Source organism: Zonotrichia albicollis, chromosome 15, assembly GCF_047830755.1.
Source record: "Zonotrichia albicollis isolate bZonAlb1 chromosome 15, bZonAlb1.hap1, whole genome shotgun sequence".
Lineage (NCBI taxonomy): Eukaryota > Metazoa > Chordata > Aves > Passeriformes > Passerellidae > Zonotrichia > Zonotrichia albicollis.
In genome coordinates, this window is record NC_133833.1 from 18,485,791 (window position 1) to 18,513,288 (window position 27,498).

At 42.5% G+C, this 27,498-nt stretch overlaps 1 protein-coding gene across 2 annotated transcripts in view; it reads right to left on the reverse strand.

The window, feature by feature from the left end:
• LOC102060828 (A-type potassium channel modulatory protein KCNIP1) overlaps positions 1-11,070 on the reverse strand; it is a 169,310-nt gene extending 158,240 nt beyond the window's left edge. The window contains exon 1 of one of the 2 annotated variants that reach the window (XM_005493124.4): positions 10,360-11,070. Coding sequence is in view for 1 of the 2 variants with exons in the window: in XM_005493122.4 (XP_005493179.1) it covers positions 10,360-10,420 (61 nt within the window). In the remaining variant the exon portion in view is untranslated. The remainder of the gene's footprint in view (positions 1-10,359) is intronic. The other variant, XM_005493122.4, reaches the window with a different exon arrangement.
• Positions 11,071-27,498: the final 16,428 nt, after the last annotated feature.

The following is a 27,498-nucleotide window of genomic DNA, read 5'->3' on the forward strand; positions in this document are numbered from 1 at the left end:
CCAGACTTTTAGTCTAACAACTGATAGGCTTTATAGGTTTTACAAACCAGTAGTATGCACAATATGAGAATGCATTTTCTTGAACAGATGCAGCCCCATGTTTACCCTGCACAGCATCCACCTGGATGTGATTGGGCTGTGAGTGACACTCAGGATGACACAGTGGTCTCTCCTTGCATTGCTGAGCAGCCACAGCAAACAGCACTTGAGGAAAGTGCACACAGCATGCTCCTCTCCATTAATAATAAGGACAGAGGAAACAGAAAAGACAGTATCATCTACAAGAAATACAAATGTGGTCATATAAAGTGCTATAGCTGATGGCATTGCCCAGAAAATACCTGATTAGAAAATTTCCTGCTTTTTACTTCATACTTTTCTAGAGGGCTGCAGTGAGCCAGGGCAGCCCAGTGCTCAATCAAAGAGGCGATTAGAAATTATGCAGTTCAGCTGTAATGTCCTTAACTCCTGCCAAGCAGAGGATGCCAAATTGCTAATGTAAATAGCCCCTTCTGATGACTTAAAGCCCTGGAAATGAAAGGCATTTTCCTGAAAGCCAAGTCTCTGGTTGACTTTCTGTCCCAGTACCAAACCTGCTCTGGATGCAGGTCCAGCTGCTACCTACACAATCAGGACAGGACCTTTTGGGATCAGATTTCCTTTGCAGAACTGCACATACTTGCCTTTACCCATTGTGAAGTATATACAAATGACCACCCTGGCAGAATTTTCCTCATGTAGCTGTCTCTCCAGCTGTCTGCAGCCTGGCTAATTCTGTGTGCACAAGACTGCAAATGAGACCTTCTGTCAGCTCCCATGTTAAAATATTGGTTAAAAACAAAAGCCATGTTACAGGGATTCGGCTCCACACAAGGACATGCCTTCAGTTCCTGGGGTGCCAGCATCACAGTTCAGGGTCGTGTTTGACACTCCCAGCGAAGCATGTAAACCAGTGTGCCAATTCAATTACACTGGCTTATTAGGATTAGCAGGCAACAATCCTCTCTGCACTGACACAAAGGTTTCCTGCTTCCCAGTTCTAATTTTCATTTACTGCTCCCAGTTCAAATGGCAACATGGTCAACAAGTCCTTTGAATTGTGTGGATTAGGAAGGCAAAAGGGTGCTGATGCTCCCCGCTGCACCACAATGTTCATCTGCATGGGATGAAACAGTTTCCCTAAGGGAAATTGTCCTTTCCCATGGATGTTTGCTGGTTCCCAACATTTTGCCGCTGGAGAGGTAACAGCATCATCCTTTACACGGCTGTGTGTACCCCACAGGGAGCAACCCTCAGTTCATGAAGTTTGATGTGCTAAACAGAGGCCTTGCCTGAGGTTTCAGCTGATTACCAAAAAATCTATGGGGTTGATGTGCAGAATCACTCACTAGAATAGAGCAACAGCAGCGTGGGAAAACATACCTGGGAGCTTGGCCCCTGAGCTGCAGGCAGCAAAGTTACAATAGTTGTCAAAACATTTGAGCTATGCTTCTGAAACCATGCTGTAGCTAGGTAAATTTTGTGAATGTGGCTTGTTTCATCCATATTTTTCTGCATATAAATTTGACAGGCTGAAGCATGTATTGTGTCAGAGCACTAAAAGCCCTTGATGTTCAGCACTGATCTCTGGCAGGCTGTAATTTGGTTCCCCCCTCCCAGTAACACTCTCCTGTTCCACTAAGGAGCCCTCAGTAAAACAATGCCATAGTCTCATGGGTTTCCTAGAAACCTGCCTCTAGCAGCACAACATGTATCCTCACAGCCTTGTTCTCCCTTAGCTGTTCTCAGCCACAGTATAAAATGTCCTATGCCTACAGACTGTAGCTGTGGCCACCTACAGACTGTAGCTGTGGCCATCTACAGAAATTTTGGGCACTTCCCAACCGCCCACCCACAGAACAAGTTTGGGAGAGAAGGGTTTCTGTGGAGCAAAAGAAAAGCAAACACTGGTGTGTGTGAAGAGCTGTGGTTGTTAAATATGTCAAGAAAGTAATGTTTGGATTGAGGAAAGCCAAACAGATGTAGTAGAGCTGTGCCAGGAAAGGACGACTCTGTTACCCTTTTTGTGTCTTCCTTAAAATATCCTGGTACCAGAGCCAATCCAGTTCCCCTCCTGCCTGCTCTCCCTCGGCCTGCCCTCAAGTACCAGCTCAGTCCCCCAGGCAACTCTGCTGCCCCACGCCTGCCTGCTAGCACACAGTTCTCCCTTGCCTCCTCCACACCCACATCCTGCCCATGAACAGTAATCAGTTGTACTGTGCTTTGTTCAAGCTCTTCAGAGCCTCTCTGCCGCTGCACAGTGCTGGCAGAAGTAAGGTAGAGATGAACTGACCACTATCTGTATCCTTTTCAGTCTGGACACACATCACCACAGCCACAACCACAGACTGGCGACATCTGGACACAGCTGCCTTCAGTTTTGACTTGCCTATTTTGAAAACATGGATGCTGTTTACACTTTTAAAAAATTTTTGTTAAGTACAATCCATTTTATAATAACAGTTACTCCACCTCCCTCTGGCATCTGAAACAAATAAAAGGAGAAAAATTAAATTCCTTGCTTCCTTCCTGGAATCCCAAATATATTTTGGTTAAAAATTCTGCTGTGCTACCATACAGCTGTTAGCTGCATTTCCTAGTTGGTATGCAAGGCCACTGGGCCTCTTCCTGCAGGAATGGTAGGAGGTGCCTAGAGCACTCTAGACCTGCTGGAAAATGCCTCTCAGAGAAATGCAAAAGCTTCTTACCTTATAAATAGCCATGGTATGAGCAGCGACAGGACACAGAGACCCTGAGCAGATTCTCAAACTTTCTGCATCTCTGTGCTATGACATTCTCCGGGTAATACTTTTGAATAAGAAACAAAACACTTAACATAATCACACAGGTCTGTCACCCACTGCAAGGAAGTCACAGTCACACTTACACATTCACATCTAAAACTACAACAAATCACAAGCCAATTTATTTAGTTTGGTAAGTTTCAGGGAATAATTATAACTAATGCCAGTTTTGAATAATGAAACATTTTAGCTAAAAAAAAATTCATTTTATAAAAATTTGTAAATCTTCAGTCTTTTTAACAAAGGTTAAATAAATATGAAAATAAAGTATTTGAACAGGGGTTTGTAAGTGGAGAAATAAAAGACTTTTATTTTCCTCTCACATTTGACTAAAATCAGAATGACTTGATAACTTGCCTTTGTTCACCTTACCCTGTTTTTTACTTCAATTTTTTTCTTCAAAAAATTTGTACAACCCGTACTGACTCTCTTTTATATATGTGGTGACATTAACAACTGTAAAGCTAGGAATTACTCAAAACTTCTGCAATGTATTAAGTTTTAAGCTTTTGACATCTACAGCATTAAATATTTTCAGTTGCAAGAAACCCAACAGCTTCCTAGCACCCATTCCAAACATCAAATATCTAGTAATGCACACTGGAAGAGGTAGTAATGACAAAGGCTGGAATATTGCCAAGGCTGAAAGTTAAAAGTTTTCCTGACTTACTTTTTTGTATTACTGTGGAAAAAAATGAAACTTCAAAGCACTGGCCTGCAGAGCTGAAGTCTCTGATCCCCTCTTTTCTTTGTGGTGGGATTTCATGGCTCCGCATGAACATGCTGCATGCACAGAGGCACACAGTACCCATACCCATGGGCAGGAAATCAGCACACGTATTTGCTAATGTAACATAGAACACTCTGTAGTGAACTTTCCTCCATCCATTTTATTTTATTCCAAACGTCCAAGCTGTGTCTGACTGCAGCATTTCAGGCAGGAACCGTATGCCTGTGGGAGGCAATCAGGGGCACTCATAGCTTATTTTAATTTTATCATTGCTATCCACTTCTAAGACCAGCTATTTGAGATCACTCTGCCACACTGCCAGGAATCACTTGAAGGCAAAAGAAGAAATTTAGAGCTAGCCACTGCATGGAAGCTAAAGAAATTTTGGCTGAGAGATGGAGAAGTGGGGAATGGAAGCAGTCACAAGTCCATAAGACCTCTAACCCCACACTCAGGTGAACTCTGGTTGGTAGGACACAATGAAGCCGGCTGCAAACAGCTCCCTCGCCTCTGAGCCACCCTTCAGAGGTGCATCAGCCACAAGGGGGACGTTTGGCTGCTGTGACACTGAGCAGCCTCCCACACACCTCTCTGCACTTCAGAGAAACCAAACTGCTTTATGCAAAGAGGCATGTTCTGACAACACTTACTGGTTGCCACAATTTTTCCAAATTGTTTCGATTTGAATGCTTACATCTAACCAAACAGTTTTGTTGCTGAGTGCAGTTCTGTACACTCTCTACAAAGGTAATTGCCTCAAAAAATCTGCCTGTCAAATCCTCAGTTTTCAATGCAGGCAGACAACCCTGGGCTTGACCTGCCAGGCTGTAACAGATAACAATCAGACAAGACTAGGGAGAGAAAGTGAAGTGTCAGTGCCAAATACTGGCTCTTAGGCAGAGCCAGGAGAAACCAAGTCAGCCATTTCTTCCATTCTCTCAAGCACCTGCTCAGATCTCCAATCAGGGGGAACAATTGTGTCTTTGTTCTAGAAAGAAAACAGGTGAGCGCTAATCTTCTCTCTATTCGGAAAATACCAAGAGCACAGTCTGAATCTTTAAAACACATGTATTTGTTCACAATAGTGGCAAGCTGTCAAATTTCTCTGAGGAACAGAAAGAAAGTAGAGAAGGGGAGCTTTCAAAGCTTTTCTTTTGCAACAGGATGTACTGGGCAAAGAAAATAACAAGGCAGCTTCCCTCCTCAAATCTATCATCTCCATTCCATGGCTGTACTAAGGCTGAAAAGGGCCTGCTCCTTGAAACATTACTGAATCACTTTTTCATCTTTTGAGCAGAGAAGCAGGTTGTTCTAGCACAGGGAACTGAAAGGGCACTGTCATGACCCAAAAACTTTAGGATCTCAGGGAAGTCTGATGTTCTTATGATGATTGCAAAGGGAAGCAGAATTGGTTACCTGGTAAGTAAACCACTTGAAAATACAGCTGGTCAGGCACAAAATCTGATAATTTTGGACAATAAGCCATTTCAAAATAAAGCTTAAAAATTACTTACTATAAAAAACACACAACTGACATTTTAAGCAAAGTGAATTTCTGATGTTTGCTCTAGCAAAATTAAACAACTGTGCCAGACTCCTCTTGCTAGTTTAGGTTTGGGTGGTTTTGATCAAAATGTGGTTGCTCACATTTAAGAGCCAAATTACTAGCTGAAAATGGTGCTGCTTGCTGCTGCTGTTAGGATCAAAGCCTGTAGGTCTAATCCAAACAAGATTCAGGTATTGAGAAATATTCAAGTTATATTTCACTTTCACTGGGGGAGGTAGGGGTGAGTGCATATTTACAGAACAAACAAAAGAACTCAGAGGTGCAGAAAGCAGTCAAAACTAGAAATTCCCCCTGCTTTAGCAATCTGCTAATTCAAACGTTTCCATGGCAAATACGGAAATGGCTGAATGTAGCCACAAATTTGGTCATGATTGGATGCAGGCTGGAAAAACATAAAAAAATCCTATTTCTGCATGTAATTGAAATCAGAGATGCATTTGTGTGTGCATTATCTATTCTGCTGGCCCTCTGCTTTTTAGTGCTGTGGTTTTGATGGGGTTTTTTTCTGCTCATTTATTGATTTATTGCTTATGTTTGCAGGAGAACATACAAGCAGCTAGATAGTCTGAAGTCCATCTCACCCATTTGTCTAAGCACTAACTACCAATGTACTAAAGAGAGGACCAAATAGTCAGCTTTGTTGGCATTTGGGTCACAATGAGCTTTGAATTTACTTCCTGATCCCAACACCTCAAGTTCTTGTATCTTTAGGGTTTTTAAAGAGACAGTAATCCCAGAACCAGAGGGTGGATAAGGTTGGATAGGGCCTCCAGTTCCCTCTTTAAGGCAGGGTTAACTACAGCTCAGGACTGTGTTCACTTGGACTTTGAGTACCTTCAAGCTTGGGGACTCCACAGTCTCCCTGTAGGGTCTCTTCCAGTGTTCAGTCACCGTCATAGTAATTTCCCCCCCCCCCCTGTAATGCTTAAGTGGAATTTATTTCAGTTTGTGCCCCTTGGCCCTTGGCCAGCCTCTGGGCACCAAGGAGAAGAATCTGGCTCCATCACCTCTACTCCCCGCTCTCTCAGGTATTCATACACCCTGATTAAGACTTCCCTGAGTCTCCTCTGCTGCAGGATGGACAATCCCAGCTCTCTCAATCTCTCCCCTGTACGTCAAATGCTCCAATTGCATCATATTTGTCATGGTCCCTCAGTAGACTCAGCTTAGTAGGTTCTCATCTCTTCCGTCATGGGGAGTCCAGCGCCAGACACAGCACTGCAAATGTCTCACCAGTGGAAGAGCATCACCTCCCTCAGTCTGCTAGAGAAGCTCTGCCAAGCACAGCCCAGCAGACCACCAGCCACCCTTGCTGCTGGATGTTCCAGACTGCAAGGCAAGACGTATTCTATTGCCATCTGTATGGCAGTTGTCTTTTGCCAAGTGGGCAGTTTGCCTTTTATCTCTCTCTTTGAGTGACCACAATCACTCCTCCCTTGGGAGGGGACATCTGCTGATAACAGCTATTGAATGTCACTGCATGACTGATAAGAACTACAGCAACCCACTGGGAGATGTGAGCCCAGAGGGAGGAGCCAAGCATTCCTACCCAGATATAATCCAGAGGTTTTTGAGACACCAGCACAGCTTCTCCATGGGATTCCCCAGAGGAACAGCAGCTGCCTCTCCTTCCACTGGATCTTCAGAGGAAGAATACATCCTTCTCTACAGATCCCCCTCGCTCCAACAGAACCACCCCTGACACTGCAAGAGGGCTGAGCCACAATTCCAATGGGACTGCCACCAACACCCTGACCCACAGGGTGTCAGGTTGTGTTCTGACTCTGTCAGTGTTATTCTAGTGTACTGCATTGTTTATTTTATCCTTTTTATTTTCTTCTCTATTAAAGAACTTTTATTTCCTGCTCCCATATTTTTTGCCTGAGAGCCTCCTAATTTAAAATTTACAGCAATTTGGAATGGGGTGGGGGGGGGGGGAGGGTTTACATTCTCCATTTCAGGGGAGGCTTCTGCCTTCTTTAGCAGATTCCTGTCTCTCCAAACCAAGACACTGGCTCACTGTCAGCTTGTCCCCAGGACCTCAGCCAGGCTCCATCAGCATCCCAGGAATGCTGATCTGACATACAAGTGAAGTGAACATGTTAGAAAGAGGTATTATCTTTTAGTAGGTCAGCTCAATGCTGGAAAAGGCAGACAAGAATCCCAACAGGAAACAATTCTTAATGAAATGTACAAATAATCAGTGGAACTGTCCTGAGCCACTCCTAAAGTGAACAGCACAATCTCACAGACTGTCTGGGGACACTCCAGTGAACAGGGAAAGCTTCTGCAGCTTTACTGATAGGATTTCAAGTCGAAGAAGCAAAAATCTTTATCTTGCAGGATAGGGCATGTGAGTCCCAATCTACCAACACAAAATGCCCCATTATATTGGATTAAGTTTTTACATTTGAGCCAAGCAAATTATGTCCTCCTGTACCACCGCACAGTGCTGTCCTCTCCCAGAGACAAGGTCTCATGCTTGATGGACCACTGCTCTCCACTTGACAATTTCTGTGTCACTCCTGCCTTTAGCCTTTATTGATTCAGGCTCCCCATTTTCATCATAACAAGAAATTTAATCTTGTATTCTTGAACAATGCTAGTATGTCCTTTCCAGCCTTTCTGCTCACAGCTGGAATAACCAAACCAGCTGGAATAACCAAACCAAACCCCAGTCCCACTACCAACACCCCAGACCTAGACACAAGCAGGACATGAGGGCGAGCAGCACAGGCAGAGCTGTGTCACGTGCTGAAGCTGGAAGGGTTCGGCATGGACCACTTGCACCCACTCTGCCCTGACCCACCAGGGGCTTCCTGGTATGAACTGATCTTCAGAACTGCCTCACTTTAGACATCACCTGTTTATTTTCTTGAAACAATGCCTGTTTTCTGCTTTTACTTCCTTACACCAGAGAATCAGAGCTTCAGACACTGGTGTGAACTGCTCTACTTGGAGGAGCACATACTTGCCAGCACAAGAGAGCATTTGTAGAGCTGTGGATCTAGCCCTGTTACAACTATTTCTCCAGGCCCTTATCTACTACACGAAGTCCTGAAATATTTAGATAAACACATAGATAAATATAATAATTAATAAATAATAATGTGATAATCTAATAATAAAATTTGACTTTATTAACACTTAGATTAGATTTTATAAACACTTTACTCAATCAAAGATAAACTTAGCAATAGCCAATGGAACAGTGGCACCCAGGCACCACTAGCCAGCTGCCCTCTGGCAGAGAAGCCCCCACATCAAGCTGCATCAACAGCTGCACAGCAAACACTGGGACAAATGATCCTTTCTCTCTGCTCAACACTTCAGCAAGCCCAGCCAGAGTGCTGGGACCAGTTTTGGACTCCCCAGACCAAAACAGACTTGAATATGATAGAGCATGCTCTGGCAGAGGCCACCAGGATGGTTGAGGGTTGGAGGAGATGCCAAGGGAACACATGGGCAGCACCAAGGAGTCAAGTCCATCATGTAGGGGTGATTTACTATTTAACGGACAGCCAAAGAACAATTTCAGATTGTATTCAAACCCAGCATTAGTGTTTCACTGCTCACAAGGTGAAGTGCTAACAGTCATTGTAAAACACAACAGCAAACCACACAGATAACACATCAGAGCCAAGAGGATATAACTCTGGGAACACAGGTTTTGATAAATATAGCTGAACAACCACTGTCAGCAGGCATCAGCAAGAGTAAATTCCATTGTAAAGGTTAAAATGTGTAACCATATCCTGGATTTTACTGCAGGTGACCTCCAACAAAAAGCAGGTTCCATCCACTAGAGCACAGAGCCAATCACAAGACAACAAAGTCACAGAGAATGGATATGTTCAGCCACAAATTATCTACATTTAGTGGAAATCAGCTCCCAGGTTCCTGGCAAGTGGACAAGACACCCCTTGGTGTCACAGCAACCACCATGCCCAGCACATCCTGTTCAGTTCTTGTGTACTGCAGTGCCTAAGCACAAGTTTCCCAGCTTCAGGTGCAACTCAGTACTTAGACAGTTACACAGCTTGTCTTACATTTTAAGTAATATCATACATGTCCCAAACAATCACACAATTATGAGGGCATTACAGTAACACAGAAAGCTGAACTGTAAAATATGTGCACACACTCCAACGTAAAACGTTGCTCTACAGGTATCAGGAACACAGACTTTTGCTCACAAACTTGCCACAAACAAATCTTACAGCTCTTGTCCACTTCCCTTTTGCATCAATTGGTGTTTGATATTTCCTAAGACAGTTTCCAACTTAAATTGCAAGAAAATCCATACCAACCTGCAGTTCAAAAGCATATATATGAACTGAGCAACAGATCCAGTGGAAATAGAGACCTCCCTAGAAAAAGACTCTAAAATGCAGAGGTTCAGGCAGTGAATATTTCTAAATAGCACAAATATTGCTAAAGGTATAGAGTTTTTCCTTTTGTTTTCTAAAAAATACTCATTCTGTAAAGTATGGATGTGCCACTGACAGTGCTTTCAACTTTCTGCTCAGCAACACCCTGGAATCTTCAAATTAACCCTGAAGAAAATAGAGCAAAGCTCAAGCAAATACTATACAAACTAGACTTCCTGAAAAATCAGCATTTATAGGCAATATTTATGGATTTAAGGATTAAAATCCCTGGAACTGCTGTTTAATTTCTCATTTTTATGAGCTCCTGCTTCTCTCTTTTACAAAAACATGCTAATTTTTTCCCCTCTTGCTAATCTTTATAAAACACACATTAGTATTGCATGCTTGGTGCTGGATTACTGAATATGCAACACTAACAATACTTCCTGAGACAGAAACCCGAAGGTATTGGGAAGAATTTGCTGTGTATCTACATTTTATTCCTTCTTCAAAGGGTTTATACAACATGGGATTTGGAAATAAACAGGTCTCTTCTGCAAGTGCTCTGCATATGATGCCACTGAGTTTCCCCTCCTCATATATGCCTGCATTAAGGATTACAGTATTTCAGATTCTTTTCAACCCCCAAGCCCCTCCACAGCAATTTCCTCATGCCCACGTTTTCTCCACCACCTAGCATCCCACTCTCCTCTGCAAATTATCTCTCACAAAAACATTGCCAGGTTACTTGCAAGTGGCACATGTTCATTTTCTCCTCCCTTCCCCATGCAAATATCTCCCACAGCAAATAAACCAAAGGGACAGGAAAAGCATAGCAGGAGGTCTTACCTTTTGATGGTCTTCTTTGTTTCGTTTGTAGAGAAGAGAATGTACCCATGACAGCACCCATTGCAAAAGCTACTCGTGAGTTTTTGAGAATTTATTTTGCCTAGGATTTTTTTTTATTCCTATTACCCCACCCCTCCACTGACAGTGAACAAAATCTATGTGAAATGCCCCCAAGAACAAAACAAAACAAAGAAAGACCAGACAAGAAAGAAAAGAAGGAAGGAGGAGGGAAAAAGCAAAGCACTGCAGCTCGGCATTCAGCAAGCGTTAAGCTCTGAGGGTTTTTTTTAAGTCAACACACATGCACTGACTCACAGCCAGCTGCACTGTTATTATTCAAAACAGCTCCCCATCAAAATTTAAATGCTAGGTAGATTCCCTCAGACCAGAGCTGGCAGCAGATGCATCAAAATATTTACTGGAGCACAGCCACATAAACACACAGGCTAATTCTTCCTCCTGTTCCCTTATGGCTTCAACCAGCAGCCTGTAGGTCTAGCATAGGAGTGCAGCTCTTCCAGTGAATACTAAACTGGAGTCCTGTAGACACGCTGAGGGTCTCAGGGGAAGCTGGGGCTTTGGGCTGGATACCAACTCGGAATGAATAGAAATCTTCTGAGTGGGAAGCAATAGTGAGGAAGGCATCAAAGCCCCAGCTGCACGGGCTGTGTGCTCCTGCTAATTAAAAGTCTGACAGAAAGGTAGAAAGCAGCAATCTCCAACAGCCTTCTCTAGCAGAAAAGTCAGAGAAAAATGACTAAGTGCAAAGGGGGGAAACAGAAAATTTCACCGCAATCCTTATTCTTCATATCTTTTCTCAAACACCAGAAAGACATGCAAGACAATTAACCTTTTTTTCTGCCAAGTATAAATGTGCACATCCTTTTCAAGGATATTTAAACAAAAAGCTGTTGAAACAAAACTCTACAAACATTGAGTTACTAGGAGGAGGCAGAGCAATTCCCAGCATTTTTTTTAGTTCTGTCATATTTCAAAAAATCAGCTAGACATCGGGTTGTTTTCTCAGAAAGTGAAGTAGCAAGTGCTTAGGCACAGAAGGTGTTAAATACACTGAGGCAGGTCTCAAAACCCAAATTAATTTGCTACTTGCACGTGGTGACTGAGATTAGGACAGCATCTGCGCAAACACAGTATTTTTCTGAGGAAATTCAGCACAGAACAAACCACCTCATCTCAACAAGTTTTCTTAGCTTTCCTCTAACTTTGCAGTAGATTCCCTCAGATGCAGATCCCAGCTCCCCAAATGCTGGTGTTCCTGGAGTACAACCCTGCCTCACCTGCTGTTCACCTGCTGCCAGCATCTGGTTTTGAATGCACAGGTATATTTGCATCCTTAGTGTATACAAGCAAAGAGCTTCCCCTTAGTTTCTAGTTGCAGAAGGCATTGCAAAAATAATATAATTTTTATTGTTTCATAACTCAAAACACATCAATTGAACTTTTTGTGAGAAATTCCTGGGGGAAGATACTGTTTAAATACCCAAGTCCTGAAATGAAACACATCAGTTTGCAGGGAATTGCCCAAGACTGGAGGCACACAGGGGCCTTTGTCATAGTGGGAGGACCCTGTCCTAGTTTGTGCAACTTTTCCTGCCTTCCATCCAGCCCCTACTCCTTCCCCCAGGCCACAGCTGAGGTCCTACTGCCCTTGCTTCTCCACTCATCCAGTTCCCAGTGGGGGTCCCTTAGACTATGTTGATCTGCACCAGGCACTGAACAGCTGTGTGAGATCCTTAAACTTTTTTAAAATTCAAATATTTTTATTTATTTTAATAATATTTTATTTGCATTTACAGAACAAAATATTACATAGATTGCAGCGTACATGTGGAAAATCACTGTTCTTGGGACTTGTGCACTCAGCAAAGGCTGGAGGGAGACCAGAGGCTACAGCCAATGTCTCCAAGATGTCAAAACCGGAATATTTAATCTAGGCAAACTGTCACTAGCAGAAGTCAAGTGTTGCCAAGGTGTAAGGCCTCAAACAACTCCACTGATGAGGTTTTTAAAAGGGTTTATGGTTGTTTATATACGCTGACTTAGACACACAGCAGAAGTGCTGACAAGATATTCTCCAGAGATCAAAACAACAAAAAGAACTTTACTGGCACTTTCAGAAAATTGAGGAACTTTGGTAAAAGGCTTAGTGCAACATTCAATCAATACAAAACACTTCTCAAAGAATTAACTGGGCCAATTCAACTTAGCAAACTTTGAGTCCATTTGAGTCTAAATTCTAAATTCTAAGTTAAGAATTAAATTAAAAATTCCAAGAAGAGGAAATTAGGAGAAAGAAAGACAGAAGAGGTACAGAAAAAGACATATATAGCTACCAGCTCCTGGGTTCCAGTGATGTTTCCAACAGAAATTCCAAGAGAAGGTAGGGTCAAGACATATGACTGCTTCACGCCCTGTGACCTTAAAATACCCCCTGGCCCTTCCTCCAGGTGGGGCTTCGGGTCATTTGGCCCCTCAGGAACTGTGTTAGGGGCTCCAGGGGTTGGGTGTGGGGCATTGCATCCAGTGTGCCAGGATTGGCAGCCACTGCCAGGGTGGGGTTTATAGGGCAGGGTACTGCCTCACTCAGTACATCAGGGATGTACTGAGGCTCTGTCTGTAAACCTGCCTGCAGTAAATTCAGAGTTTGGTTCTGACACAAAGGTGCACCTGTCTTGGTTTGAAAAGACAGGTGTCTGCTAAGGAAGGCAGGAGCATCTCTTGAAATGGAAAATGTAAGCCCCCTGCCTCCAAATTATTTTAATGTTGAAATTAAGGGGCTCTCAGGCAAAAATATGGGAGTATGAATAACAGTTCTTTAGTAGGAAAAAATAGAAATAATAATAATTAAAAACCAGCAGTAATACAAAACAACACTGACAGAGTCAGAATAGAACCTCACACTTTGTGTGTCAGGGTGGTGTCCCAGCCCCATCCCATGGGGGCTCAGCCCTCCTGCAGTGCCAGCTGTGGCTCTGCTGCAGCAGGGATCCTGCACAAGGGGGGAGTTTTCCTCTGCAGCTCCAGGGCTGCTGCAGATGGGCCTGGGCTCCCTCTGGCCATGCAGGGCAGTAGAAAGCTGCTCCTCTGGCAATGCAGGGGGCAAAGGCTGCTGTGCTGTGCCAGGCTCAGATTGGATCCAGGTAGGAATGCTTGGCTCCTCCCCTGGGCGGAGCATCTCCCCATGGGATGCTGGGATTGGATCAGCCCTGCAGGGACATTCAGTGGCCATGGACAGCAGAGATCTCCTGGAGGGAGGACTGGCTGTGGAGGAGATACAGAAAAAACTGCCCCACCTGGTTTAACCGCTGGCCCATTAACAGCAGACAACTCCTGCCCATTTGTAACAGATGGCAATATAATACACACCCTGGCCACATCTTGCATTTGCAACTTATGACAGCGTCTCAGCACACTACCATCAGTCTAGCAAATTGCCTGGGAGTATTTCGCTTTGTTGTTACTGTGCATTGAACTGCACTACATCTGTGCAGGATGGAGCAGACTTTGCTGCAGACTGGACATAAATAGGCTTTGAAGTTCAGATGTGGCACCTGCCCTAAATAGCCAACCAAAACCAGATTGTACCTGATACCTCACTATAGCTACAGCAATTCCACACAAAAGCAAGCTTAGGAAGGGCAGTTGTTTATTAGTATCTATGCAAACAATCATGGGAAATTCCATCATCCCCGTGGAAACCACAAGGTCTGTAACACTTCTGCCAGCAGTCAGTACACTAAAGTCATTCACCAAATTAAAACAAAGACTAAATTGTAGCATAAAGCTCACCACTATAGCATACATACACAAATAATGTAAATTAAGTGGGATTGGGAACAACTGAGAAAGTAGTATAATAGTGTGATCTATAAAACTGAAACTTCCTTCCCATGAGACCCAGGGGACAAAATAAGATTTGTTCTACACTGAGTTTCACAAAAAGAAATAATTTTAGGTATTTCCCAAACTGTTAAAATCACATTTCCACTAAATGTTTTCAGGACTTCTGAAATCTTGAAATCTTAATGGGAGCCAAATTCAACCTTACTCTGACAAAATGACTAAAGGAAAATTTTTTTTTGGGAGGGGGAAGAATCTGTTTCTTAAGCCAGTTTTTATCTAGATTCAGTTACATTCCTACATGGCAGAACTATGTAGAGCTTCAAAGATATGATGCGAAAAATATACTGTTAAAGCACTCAAAAATCTTGACAAATCTAGAGATTTCTGCATATTGCAGAGAATCACCTCTTTTGGAGAATAACTGCAGTGCCTCTGTAACACGAGTCTCTCAGCAATACAAGTGAGTATTTCCATCTGTAACTCCATCTTAACTTCATTTTTGTGAGAGAATTCACATTAAGATTACAGCAGATGAAGAATGCTTCCAATAAAAGGAATATATGCTATTCCTGTCCTGCTAGCTGGTGGACTGAATTACTACTGTTACAATTATATAGCAACTCTTATCTTGCTGCTGAAGTGCTCCCCAAATCACATTATTGGTGGCAGATATTTTCAAATTCTGTTCAATACACCAATCCTCTGGAGTTAATAACTAATTAAAAATACTCCATTTCAAGTACACTCCATGTACCAATGGAAGGGTGGAGAAAGCTCTGAGACACACTGCCGCACTACTTCCACTTCTGGTAATGCACTCATGTGTGAAATAACCCCAACTAAAGCAAACTCAACTGCATATATTCAGATCAGAATGTCTGCACTACTTTTCATTTACTCATTTGAGGGTAAATGCTTCAAGACTGAGCTTCAACAATTTGTAATACATCACCTTTAAAGTGCGAGTTCCAGACCAGGTTGGACGGGGCTTGGAGCAACCTGTCTAGTGAAAGGTGTCCCAGCCCCTGACAGGGGGTAGGAGCAAGATGGTCTCTAAGGTCCCTTCCAATCCAAACCTTCCACAGAATATGATTCTGTGAGTTGAACAAGCCATGCTTATCTCTCAGGCACAGAAGTACTGACAGGGAAGCTGCCTCCCTGCTGTGCTACCAGGGCCAAACCCTCAGCTGCAGGCAGGAGCAGCTCACCACAAGCTTCAGGGAGCCCAGCCAATTTCACATACACACAGAGGTCAGCCAAATGTTCCCACAATTTGTGCACAGTCCCCAGACAGATATATACGGATAAAAGGAACAAAATTTGTCTCTTGTCTATCGAGCACTTTTCACATATGCAGAAAATTTATTGGTTTTTTGCTGTGCCCCTCTCCTCTATTGGCATCCAGAATGTATTTTCAGGAGTCCAAGAATTGAGGCATACTTAGATTAGTGTAAGTAGTATACAAGTTCTGATACTTTTTACAGGAGACTCATTTTGACCCACAGACTGCATGGACACCAAGACAGGGCATTTATCTTCTTTGGGCAAACCAGATATCTGCTACATCAATCACAGGGTTCCTAGCTGCTGTCTGACCTGTTTGGATTTCTTGCAGGGGAGTCAGTGTTTTACTTGTGTACTGGAAAATGGGTGCTTGATTAACATTCCATGGATCCCTCCTCGGTAAAACCCTGCTGCTAACCTGCACTGAGTGGGAATTTTTTCATCTTTGAAGAGGGGCAGAGTGCCTCTCAGTGAAAGAAAAGCTACACAAACCACTGCCATACTATGGAGCCCACATTAACCACCTAGGCAATTACAGACTGGAAGTTTCTGCATGGAGCTAATAACTTCTGAGAAGTTACATGCAGATCAGTAAATTCCAGTCAGCTCTTGGTTTTTATCAGATTCCCTCCAGTTGGCTTCTGCAGCAGACTTATTCCTTGGTTTAGATTTCATTCTTGCCAAAGCAACAACAGCAAAAAAATTAATAGACAATTCATATTAAACAAATCTTCTGCAATTCTGTCTCATGAAGATTGTTAACAAGATTTCATTAATCCACTGGGAAAAACCCTGGAATACAGCAGCCCTGAGGAAATTAGAGGATACAGGTTGACTCAGAAGTGGGCAGAGGGCTCTGCAGGGCTCCAGGGTAGAGAAGCACCTACCCGTGCCTTTACCCTCTCCAATTCACAGAAGCCCCTGGACGCAGCAACCCACAACACAGCCACAAATTGCGAGCAAGTCTGTGTATGAACGGAGGCATTGAGAGACAGGCAGATGGCAGGTTTCAGCTAAAGCTACAAACCCTAACTTGACAAACACTGAATGGCATGAAGCCATTTTCCCCTATGACATTCAGACTATGGTACCATTTCAAAACCTAAAATACATACTATTTTCTCTTTAACGAGTCTAAATTAGAAAGAATAATGCCCTGACCTTTCACATGAAAAAATAAAAACCCTCCAAATGCACTGAACAACACCAGAGAGAAAAAATGTGAATGAAGATTCACTGCTTCTGATCTTTGTGGAGTTACTGGCTTCACTTCTGCAAGATACAGAAGTGAAAACACACAAATAAAGTTATTTCTCTCTGCTGTAGATATTTTAAATCTAAGACTTAGCTGACCTCTTACAATAAGTCATCTACTGGAGTGCACTGACCTTCCTCAGCCTTCTAATATGGGCCTGGCAATCTAAACAAAACAGTGTCCTCCAATAACTAGGAATTGTTGCCAATGACTTGGGAAGAGATGAAAAAAAAATAAATATAGGAGTAAAAAGAAAAGAAATCCCTATTGCACCAGGATCAGCCGTACTCTACCAGGCTAAATTCTGAGGGAAGTCACAATGACAATTTCATAAATTCCTGAAATTTGAAAAAGTGTTACACAAAAATTGAGCATATTCTCTATTTTTTAGGCCCAAATATTTAAAATTCACTCTAAATATATGTTACAGTATATTTACTGGGGAACAAAGTTATTTCCTGAGCCTCCTGATTGTTTTTCTCCTTGTTGTCATTTACCTGAAGACTCAGATTCCAAATTGAAATTTAGATTCTGCTTTGTCACATACTTAATATGCACCGAAACACATGTAGAACCATTGTTCTAGAAACTGGATATCGAGAAACACAGGTATACATCCAGCTCCACGGACCCCCTCTGAAGCAGAGCTCGGCACAACTGCTCACAGCTGCAGACAGTGAGCACAGCTCAGCTCACGTGGCTGTGTGTTCCCAGTGCTGACCAACATCCATGCGGGAAGGCAGCTCCCAGTCCAAAACGCCAGAAGGAGCTGTCTTCAAGCTCAAGTTGAGGTTTAATCTGGCTAGCCAGGGTCTGAACAATGAACAGATCCCAGAGTCACTTTTTCCAGCACTGAGCTGATACCAAGGAAGGGCTTGTGCCAGGGCTAAGCCTGACTTATGCTGGAATTCTCCATTTGAAGTAAGAGCCAAGTTGAGAGGGGCCTTGCCACTCATCTCACGAGTCAGTTTCATGGGATAGATATTATCAAGGTACGACCTGAATCATTTTTGCAGCAGCAGGAAAAAATTAATAAAATGAAAAGTATTCCAAATAATTTCATTTCTTTTTACCTTGGCAAATACACAAACCTTTCTGCTAGTAAATCCATGCTTCTTAGAGAACTGATGCACTCTAAATCTACAACACCAGGACTCATGTTCTGGTTGTTGTAGAGCCATTCAAAAGCAATTTCTATGTTGTTTCTTTATTATAAATATTTATTACAATTATTTTTAATACCTTCCTGTCACAGAAAAAAAAAGCTGTGCCTAGCATTTAAATTGGAGCATTCAACAACTTTGTTTATTAACTTGATACTTAATATATGAACAAGGAATGGATTAGCATAAGCATTCACACATAAAAATGACTGGTCCAGATAGCAGCAAATGAGATCAGTGGCAGCATATACATTAGAAATTGTTCCACCAGTATACCAAATCCAACAGTAGTAACATTTTTAAAGGAATGTCATATATAAAATATACTGTGGTAAACCTGAGAAGGCACTCACTGCTCTGGTGGCGAGCAACATATCCCTCTACTGGATAACTAAATGAAGTTACAGAGATTCATGGCCTACAAGAATAGAGGACTAACTACTGCTGAGAAAAGCTGTTTTCCACAAAGAGCTTATATGCCCTGACCCTGCAAGGTGCTCAACACAGCTTAGAAGCTGGAAATGGAAGGGGTCTAGCTCTAGAACACAAACTCCATGAGCAAGCAAACCATTACAAGCAGCAAACTTGAAACAATTTTAGATAAATTCTACTTATGGATAAATACTCTGTATTTCACATGCACCCATACCAAATCTTTCCTTCTTCACTAATAAGCATCCAAATACCTGACACTAGCTTTATCTTGGGTTTAATCTAGAGAATGAAGTCTAATGCTACCTCAAGTCCATATTGCCAGTGCTTCCTGTGACTCAGTTGCACCGTGTCCAGGCTCAGACAGCAATGGGACTGGAATTCAACAGGTTCCACAGGAGCTGAAGGAAGGAACACCGAGCTGAGCTATAGGGCATCACAGGGGATGATGAGCAATATAAATAAAATAACTGAGAGGTTTGTTACAGCCAGGCTTTGCCTTCAGTCTCACAATCAGCTTTGCCCACAAATGTAAAAACATGCAAAATACTGAATTAGGGTGCAGAGGGTAAGCATACACACAGTCAAAGACAAATCTTACTTTTTTCCTAAATTAATTCTTGGCCCGCTTAAAGTTAATAAAGCTTCACTTCACCACAGCTGTCTTCCTGGAACATTGGGAGGCATCACAGGCTCATTACATTTTGGTTGACCTCAAGTGAGCAAAATTTCATCCAGCATTTCCTCTCCTCCTTGTGGCAGGTTTCTATCAAGGTGGTGTCTGACCTCCACCTTGCTAGGTGAGCGTGAGCACTGAGGCTGAGAACTCATCAAATCTGAGAAATGTCTGTTGGTTTTGTCAATAAATCATTTCTTGAAGTCTTGCTGAATTTTTCAGTGATCTCTTGTTCTTCAGTGCCTGAAAAAATTTCAAGCTTTTAAACTTTTTCTTCAGTATTTTCTCCCTTTCTCCCAGTTTTGCTTTGCAGCTTTCTCCTATACTGCTCTCAGTCTTGCTTTTTGATCTTTTGATTCTTTTTGTAATTGCATCTGATATGCCTTCACTCATCCAAACCTTCCCAAAGGTCTTTTGGAAGGCTGAATTTGAAAGATTGCCAGGCAGAAACACGTCACTTTCCAGTGAATACAGTCTTGACCAGCAGTAAAGCTGTAACAGCCCATATTTTCCAGCCTGATTGCATATGTAATTAAATATTTACTCTCACTTTCTGTTTAATGATGGTGACTCCAAAGAATTCAAAGAGTTATTTTGGTTCTAATATTTTCTAATTGATTCCCTTGGGAGGTGGAAAGACTTGAACTAGATGTTCTACCACAGCTTCACTATTTTGTGATAGATAATATGCAGCCTCAGATGTACCACAGTTGTTCACTGTAATTAATACTTCCTTTTCATTTTTTCTGCTATTAATATATCTTTCCCACAGCCTAGTTAAGTGCTGTAGCCTGTATTTATTCTATCACTGATGAGTTATTTAAAAAAACACTACAGCAGAAATAACATGTCTTTTTTACAGCATTAGAACTTACTGCTGAATTCCAAAGTATTTGTATTTGTTTATTATGAGTTAAAGGCTTTTCCAGGTCCAGGAATGCTGGGATTAACACATCCCATAGAGCAACATTGCTACTGCACTTTTTACTGCTAACTGTGCTTACATGTTTTAAAGTTGTTACTTGCTTTCTCTTCAACTTGCCTTTCAGTAAAGCAGCCCTCTTTTGGGTTACTACTCATCTCACTTATGCAGCCCAAGCTGAAAGTCTGAACAAGCAAATCACAGACATGACCTTGCTTTCTTCACTGCACAAATGACAACAACAAAGCCTGCCATGTTTACAGAAACCAAGCTTCCATTTATCTCTGTGATAATCGTAAAGTAACAAACACTTCGTCTAACCTCATGATACTATTCTGCTAGACTAGACAGGTTGTCTCTTCTATGCTTTTGTCTTTATGGCATCAGCTTTCAGCCAGGTAACATTCCCTTTAGCTGATTAAATTTTAACAGATGTAAAAAACCAGATCAGCTTCTTGGGGACCCAGCTGTACCAGAAGTTGAGGTGACGGGGCTGGAGCAGCCATCATCAGAAGCACACAGCCAACAGGCCCTTGTCTTTCTGAGACCCATGGATCATGCTCTATTTTAGGTTCAATTCTGTGGGAGCATTTTGTACAAAACTCCTATTAAGGTGGGATACTTAGGACTCTGGACATCATTTTTCTTTTAACCATTTCATCTTAATGTCCTAACCTTTTAATCTATTTTCAGAGGATAAAGACAGGCCCGAGATCCATCACTTTCATAGTAAAAGACCTACTAAAAGGAAGACAGAAGCAGCCACTGCATATGGCAAATGCTGACAGAAACCCTTGTGCAGGTGGCATAAGGATACAACACAAACATGCACGCTGAGACTGTACCAGCCAGCCTTCCTGGGGTTGCTGGATCCCACTTGCATCTTCTCAGGCATGATTAGGCAGCAAGCAGCCTAGACCTACATTTTCAACTGATGCATCATGAACCCAATATTCATCAAGAGTCTTGGTTACAGAATTCAGTTGAAAGCTCCTGGAAAGCAAATCTGAAGGTGTTTACTCACATAAAACAGTAACAAATATTTCAAACTAGTAGGAGTTGAGGAATAACAAAGCCTAACACTGGTACAGTGCAGCTCTGGCACATTATCAGCTTCTAAAACAAGGAAAGCTGCATATCCATCCATCCATCCATCCAGTAATCACTGAATTATCTCTTAAAAAAAATAAAATCAGACCTACAGAAAATTTTGTCTCCCTGAGTAACTGCTAACAGATCATCTTCAGGGCTTGCAAAACAAGGTAGAAACAAACTGAAAAGCCAACAGGCTATGACTAACAACTAACTAATCACATCTCAGAGCAAAGCCTAAACAAAGAAATCTGGAAACTCATCAGTTCTGAGAATGCTGGTAGCTAAAAAAAAGTGGGCAATACAAATTTTATCCCTTATTTACGTTAGAGACTTTCGACAGTACAATTGGCTTGAGTGTAGGGCAGACTTTGTGGGTGAAATATCAACAGAAACCACCTTGCAGTCTTAAAAAAGGACACTGAAATGTGCTGTGTCTTCGTGCTGAAATTACTGCGTCTCATTTTTCTCAGGAGAGCAGAATTCATCAGTAAAACATACAACTTTGTCCCAGCTAATGCTGGGACATTTCTCAAGGTCAGTCATATTTGCAAACAGTTTGTGGATTTAGCTAGCATTACAAAAAATTTCACCCAAGATACTGCAATATGTCACTAATGTCCTATTAATAAATATCCTGACATAGTTACTTTCTTTCATTTCTTAAATTTAGTCCATGCTTGTACAAGGTAAGTGGCGTGCACATACAGAAACAGCACAGGATAGTGCTGAGTCTGATATATTTATCTCAGAATAACTCTCGAAATCAACACACTTTAGAACCAGAATGACAATGAAAAAAGCTACAGCATTTGTATTTGATGTAGTAGCTCAGCATAAAATTCTGGAGAATTCACACTACTTAGCCCATAGCCCAGCTGCAAATCGTAGCCACAGTTCTGCTAAAGACATTTCTGTCCTTCATCCCTTCACCCCAAATTCCCCTCTCCTTTCTGGCCATGGGTATTCCTGCAGCAAGGCTCTGCAAGGCACTGCGCAGTTGCAGTGGTCTAACATGAGTGCCCTGCGCAAGGATGGCCTTGGGCCCTGGTACAGCTGGAATATTATTTTTATGCACCTTCTTCTCCATAATTACCAATGTGTCAGCTCAAAATTGCATGGCAGAATTTCAATTCATTTTTAGTTCTGCAGAAGAAGATTGTGGCTTTTTAAAAGTTCATTTGATATCAAAACAGCCTAGAAAGATCAAACATAATTAAAATCTTCTTGTGGTTATTAGAAGTTTAATCACCAGCAGCGAATGAAGGAAGCTGCAAATAACACCTTCAGTGCCATCAGCGAAACAACTCATCTGCTCCTGGCACATAGAGCTGGCCCCAGGTTTGATAATGTCTTTAATTTTACAAGTTACTTATTATGGCTATAAGCATGTGGAGATATCACCAGCTGCCCAAAAGCACAAGAAACAAACTATGTCTAACTTCTAACACTTATTTATGTATTTCTAGAGAATTCCTCATCAGGTGTTTCTGCTCAAAACAAAGTTTTCAACTTGCATAGAAATTACCATAACTGATGCTGCTCCAGACAGGTTTGCAACCAGCCAGCAACAGACTTACGTGTTACACAGGCATGACGTATCTCTCTAGTTCCTCTTTAGTAATAAAGATTGAAAAGTGACTGTACGGGCCTCATTGTTTTCAAGTTATGTAGAAACATTTCTAATAAAGTAGTAGCTCAATAAAAACAGAAATAAAACATTTTATATGCTTTTTCCATTTGTAAAAAAAGAAAGGAAAATAGGAGCAGTCATTGCACCATGTAGGCTTCAGTAGACAAAAAACAAGCTCCATGTGCAGTACATGAACGAAGCATGTCAGACTGTACAACCCAACCATTATAAAAGACAGGTTTCATTCCCCCCCCTCCTGATTTTATGTGAGCTTGTAGAGCATTAGTACTGCCTTGCGGTATTACTTAATTACTTGTTCAGAAAAGAGTATTTTCAGGAACAGCTCCCAGAATTACAGTGGCTTTCTCATGGTTGTAAGACACAGAAATAGAGTACTTAAACTCCAGTGAGACACCCAGTGACAGCATTTCTATCTCCAAGCTTTATCCTCTCTCTTCAGTGTGACATGTGATAACCTTCCTTCAGAAATAGTTTCTTTTTTCCTAGAATGAAACAGTTTTTAGTAGATATTCCTCTTGTTTTTCTTGTGGTCACTGAAAACTCAAATTTCTCTCTCTTCAGTGGGGTTCCAATTAATTACCACCTGAAAATTTCATTAATGTCCTGTGTAACACATCTTCCCAATCAGCAACAAACTTGAATTAAGCCCTGCAATTGATTCTGGCAGCTCTCCACCATGCCACCTCATCTTCCCATGTCATTGGGCTCCCATTTTGTCACATCTTTCAGCCACCCAGCCACACCGCCACAGTCCTACTTTAGACTAAGTATGACTTTTCATGGAAATCTGAATGAGGAAATATCAACTGAATTATTACAATAAAAATGTATCACTTCAGATGCATTCTCTTAATCCACTGAAGCATTTACAATAATAATTGAGTAAAAGTCAATTGGTCAAGACCATTTTTAGATAAAACCTTGAGACAGAGCACTGGAGAGAATGTTAAAGAGGTGTCTGAAGAGAGGAAGTATTTTTTAACACTGCAGTGCAACCCAGCTAAACTACTTCAACAGCAATCACATAATCAGCTATGCTAGACTAATTATTATTTAAAATAAAGAAATAAGAGGGAAACAAATGTTGTTAGTCAGTCACTATGTGAAGATTCAGGGTGGATCTGGGGAAACTATTCCTCTAGTTCAAGCAGTGGGCATGGCAGCCAGTGCGGAGGCTACTGAACAGGCTTTGGTGATGGAAAGTCCAGGGCAAGTTACCTCCCAATTCATTACCTGCACACAAACCCAGTATCTGAAACTTCTTGTCATTGTCTAGAAAAATCACTGGTTGACCCTGAACACCCCATTTAATATCTTTGGGGCTCATTTGTATCCCAGCTGTTTTGCATGTCACAGGCTGTGATACTTAATCATGCCTCATTGTGTGCAACACACAGACTCTGAGTACATCAGGCAAACAAGGGATACACGCAGTGAGTAAAGCCAGCTCAGGCCTGGCCCAGCACAAACGCACCAAACTGAGGTCTGACAATTCAGCTGCATTTGCACACCATGCACCAAGCACCATTTCTGCTAGAAATTTGGAGCCTTGAGATCTCTTACCTGAACTGCACTGATGGCAGAGCACAGCCCAGAAGTGATGGCCAGCAGCAGTATGGCCCCAGGGAGCCCAAGCTCCCATGACTCTTTGAGAGAGCAGCTTTGAGAAGAAGAGCTCTTCTTTGAGAGTGGGCGTCACCTATTCTCATGATGCTGCACTAGATTTTCAACAAATGCACCATTACCACGAGTGTTAAAAGACTCCCAGCAGTTCGTTATGATGATCCACATTTCACAAGCAATCTAAATTGTTTAACAGAAAATTTCCAAAATGTGGGAATTCCCATAATATGATCTCAAATCACCAAAACAGCAGTACTGTGAAGATCCAAGCTCAAAGACACTGCAATGGGAAACTTCCTTTTGCCCCATACAGAAACCTTTACTAACTCTGAACTCCTTCAAGTTCTGCATTTCCCTACTGGGCAACAAGTGTTTAATAAATTTTATTTTAGAATTATCCCTGCTTATTTTGAAGACTTAAAAAAGCACATTTTGCTCTAATGTGTTCTGTTTTCACTTAGAGCTAGCAAAGGGCTAGCAGTACTGAATATTAAACATCAAACAATATCTAAAGATAAGTAGTATCCAGGCTGTTGATGTAGTAGCTCAGCATAAAATTCTGGAGATAAATAGCAAATATTTTGCATCAATTTCCACAGAAGCTTGACTTCGGTTTTGTAATACATCAGGATGCATCCTACACTGGTACAAGCAAAGTCTTAAAGCCATCAGAATTCAGGGAAGACATATAGCCAGCTGTTCATATTAATGACTTGCTCATATTGAGCACTGACTTGGATGTAATCCAGGCTTCCATTATTATCTACTTATATATGCTTGTAAGAATCCATGGCTGGACGGGCAGTTTGGGTCCAATCCAGCTAGCTATGGACTCCAGCCCACACGATCTTACATGGACAAAGGCAGAAGATGAGAAGTGTTCTTGTCCACGTGGGGACAATTGTTTTCAGTTTATTCCCAGGAGAACCACCAGATGGAAACAACCCACATGGAAAAAAGAGCCAGGCCAGATGCCTCTAGGAGGTTTTAAGAGCTGGGAAAAGGGACTGGAGGAGAGGGACTACAGCCAATGGGATACAAGTGAGGAGGGGCAAGGGGACAGGTAAACCAGGGAGAGAACACCAACACTGACACTTGGGGTGGGGGAAAGGGAAGACCATGTGGCAGTAGTATACAAATCATGTGAACAGCGCAAATTACCAAACACCCAGCGCAGACAACTAAATAACTATTTAGTGCAATACAACACCTCCTCCTTTAATGTTAAAAAAATAAAGGAAAAAGCATTGGCTTATTTCTGATACAAATTATGAATTTGTCCACCACTCCTGATTTGTGGGCCTGTCAGTTTGCTTTAGCTCCACAAGCTCTGAGGTAGTGGAGACTAAACTGTTGATAGCTTTTAAAAGTATGCAAAGCAGAATTCTGAACACTAAAATCCTAACACTAACTAGAAAAAGAACAACAAAAACCAACAGAATTGTCCTAATTATAGAAGTCCACCACCCCAACAGTTCCCAGTCCTTGAACAGTCCGCTGAACCAGTCCTCGGATTCCTGCTTGACTTGTCTGATCAGGCTTTTCACTTCTCGGAAAGCCACATGGACGTTGGGTGCTTTCAATGTTAAGTTCAAGCAACAAAGTCCTTCAAATTCCTGGCACTCATGTCCCTGTAGAAGCAGGAGGAAGTCTATGGCAGCACGGTTTTGGCCTGTGGTCTGCCTGGTAATATCCTCTAGGAGGGAGCTGATGGCCATGGATGTCAAGTTTGCTTGTTTGATTATCCAGCACTCTAGGTGACCCAATTCACCTAAAGCTTTGGTGGCTGCGACCCATGGATATAACAGGGATACAGCGATTTGCTTAGACTTTGCCCAATGAAAAATTTCTGATTCACAATTTGGATCCAAATCGTCAATGCTTCTCTTTTGAATTTTGCTGACTGAATTGCTCTTTCTAGTCTATTCACCAATTGTGGTTTGGTTGGGTGTCAACAGGGATATGCTTAATCAATTTTTCCTAACATTTTTGCCTGATTTGTAAGGACTCTAAAAAGAATATTAAACACAAACCACTACATTTATCTTTACTTTATTTCATTGTCTTATTTAAGAATTCTATTTGGATTAACACAAGGAAATCTAACGTCTTACAGCTTTGAAAAGTTCATGGCAAATGACTGGACGTAAGAAGACTTCTCTTTGAAGTGCAGTATTTGCATAGAGACAGCGCTAGCAATGCCTGTTCACATTTCACTGCCATAAGGTACTGGAGATGATTATTAACAGCCCCTCAAAGATCCTTGGTTAGGGAGGGAGGGAGGGAGGGAGGGAGGAAGGAAGGGAGGGAGGGAGGAAGGGAGGAAGGGAGGGAGGGAGGGAGGGAGGGAGGGAGGAAGGAAGGAAGGAAGGGAGGAAGGAAGGGAGGAAGGAAGGGAGGAAGGAAGGAAGGAAGGAAGGAAGGAAGGAAGGAAGGAAGGAAGGAAGGAAGGAAGGAAGGAAGGAAGGAAGGAAGGAAGGAAGGAAGGAAGGAAGGAAGGAAGGAAGGAAGGGGCGGAAGGAAGGAAGGAAGGAAGGAAGGAAGGAAGGAAGTGGCGGAAGGAAGTGGCGGAAGGAAGGAAGTGGCGGAAGGAAGGAAGGAAGGAAGTGGCGGAAGGAAGGAAGTGGCGGAAGGAAGGAAGTTGCGGAAGGAAGGAAGGAAGTGGCGGAAGGAAGTGGCGGAAGGAAGTGGCGGAAGGAAGTGGCGGAAGGAAGGAAGGAAGTGGCGGAAGGAAGTGGCGGAAGGAAGGAAGGAAGGAAGTGGCGGAAGGAAGGAAGGAAGGAAGGAAGGAAGGAAGGAAGGAAGGAAGGAAGGAAGGAAGGGAGGAAGGAAGGAAGGAAGGAAGGAAGGGAGGAAGGAAGTGGCGGAAGGAAGGAAGGAAGTGGCGGAAGGAAGTGGCGGAAGGAAGGAAGTGGCGGAAGGAAGTGGCGGAAGGAAGTGGCGGAAGGAAGGAAGTGGCGGAAGGAAGGAAGTGGCGGAAGGAAGTGGCGGAAGGAAGGAAGTGGCGGAAGGAAGTGGCGGAAGGAAGTGGCGGAAGGAAGTGGCGGAAGGAAGTGGCGGAAGGAAGGAAGGAAGTGGCGGAAGGAAGGAAGGAAGTGGCGGAAGGAAGGAAGTGGCGGAAGGAAGGAAGGAAGTGGCGGAAGGAAGGAAGTGGCGGAAGGAAGTGGCGGAAGG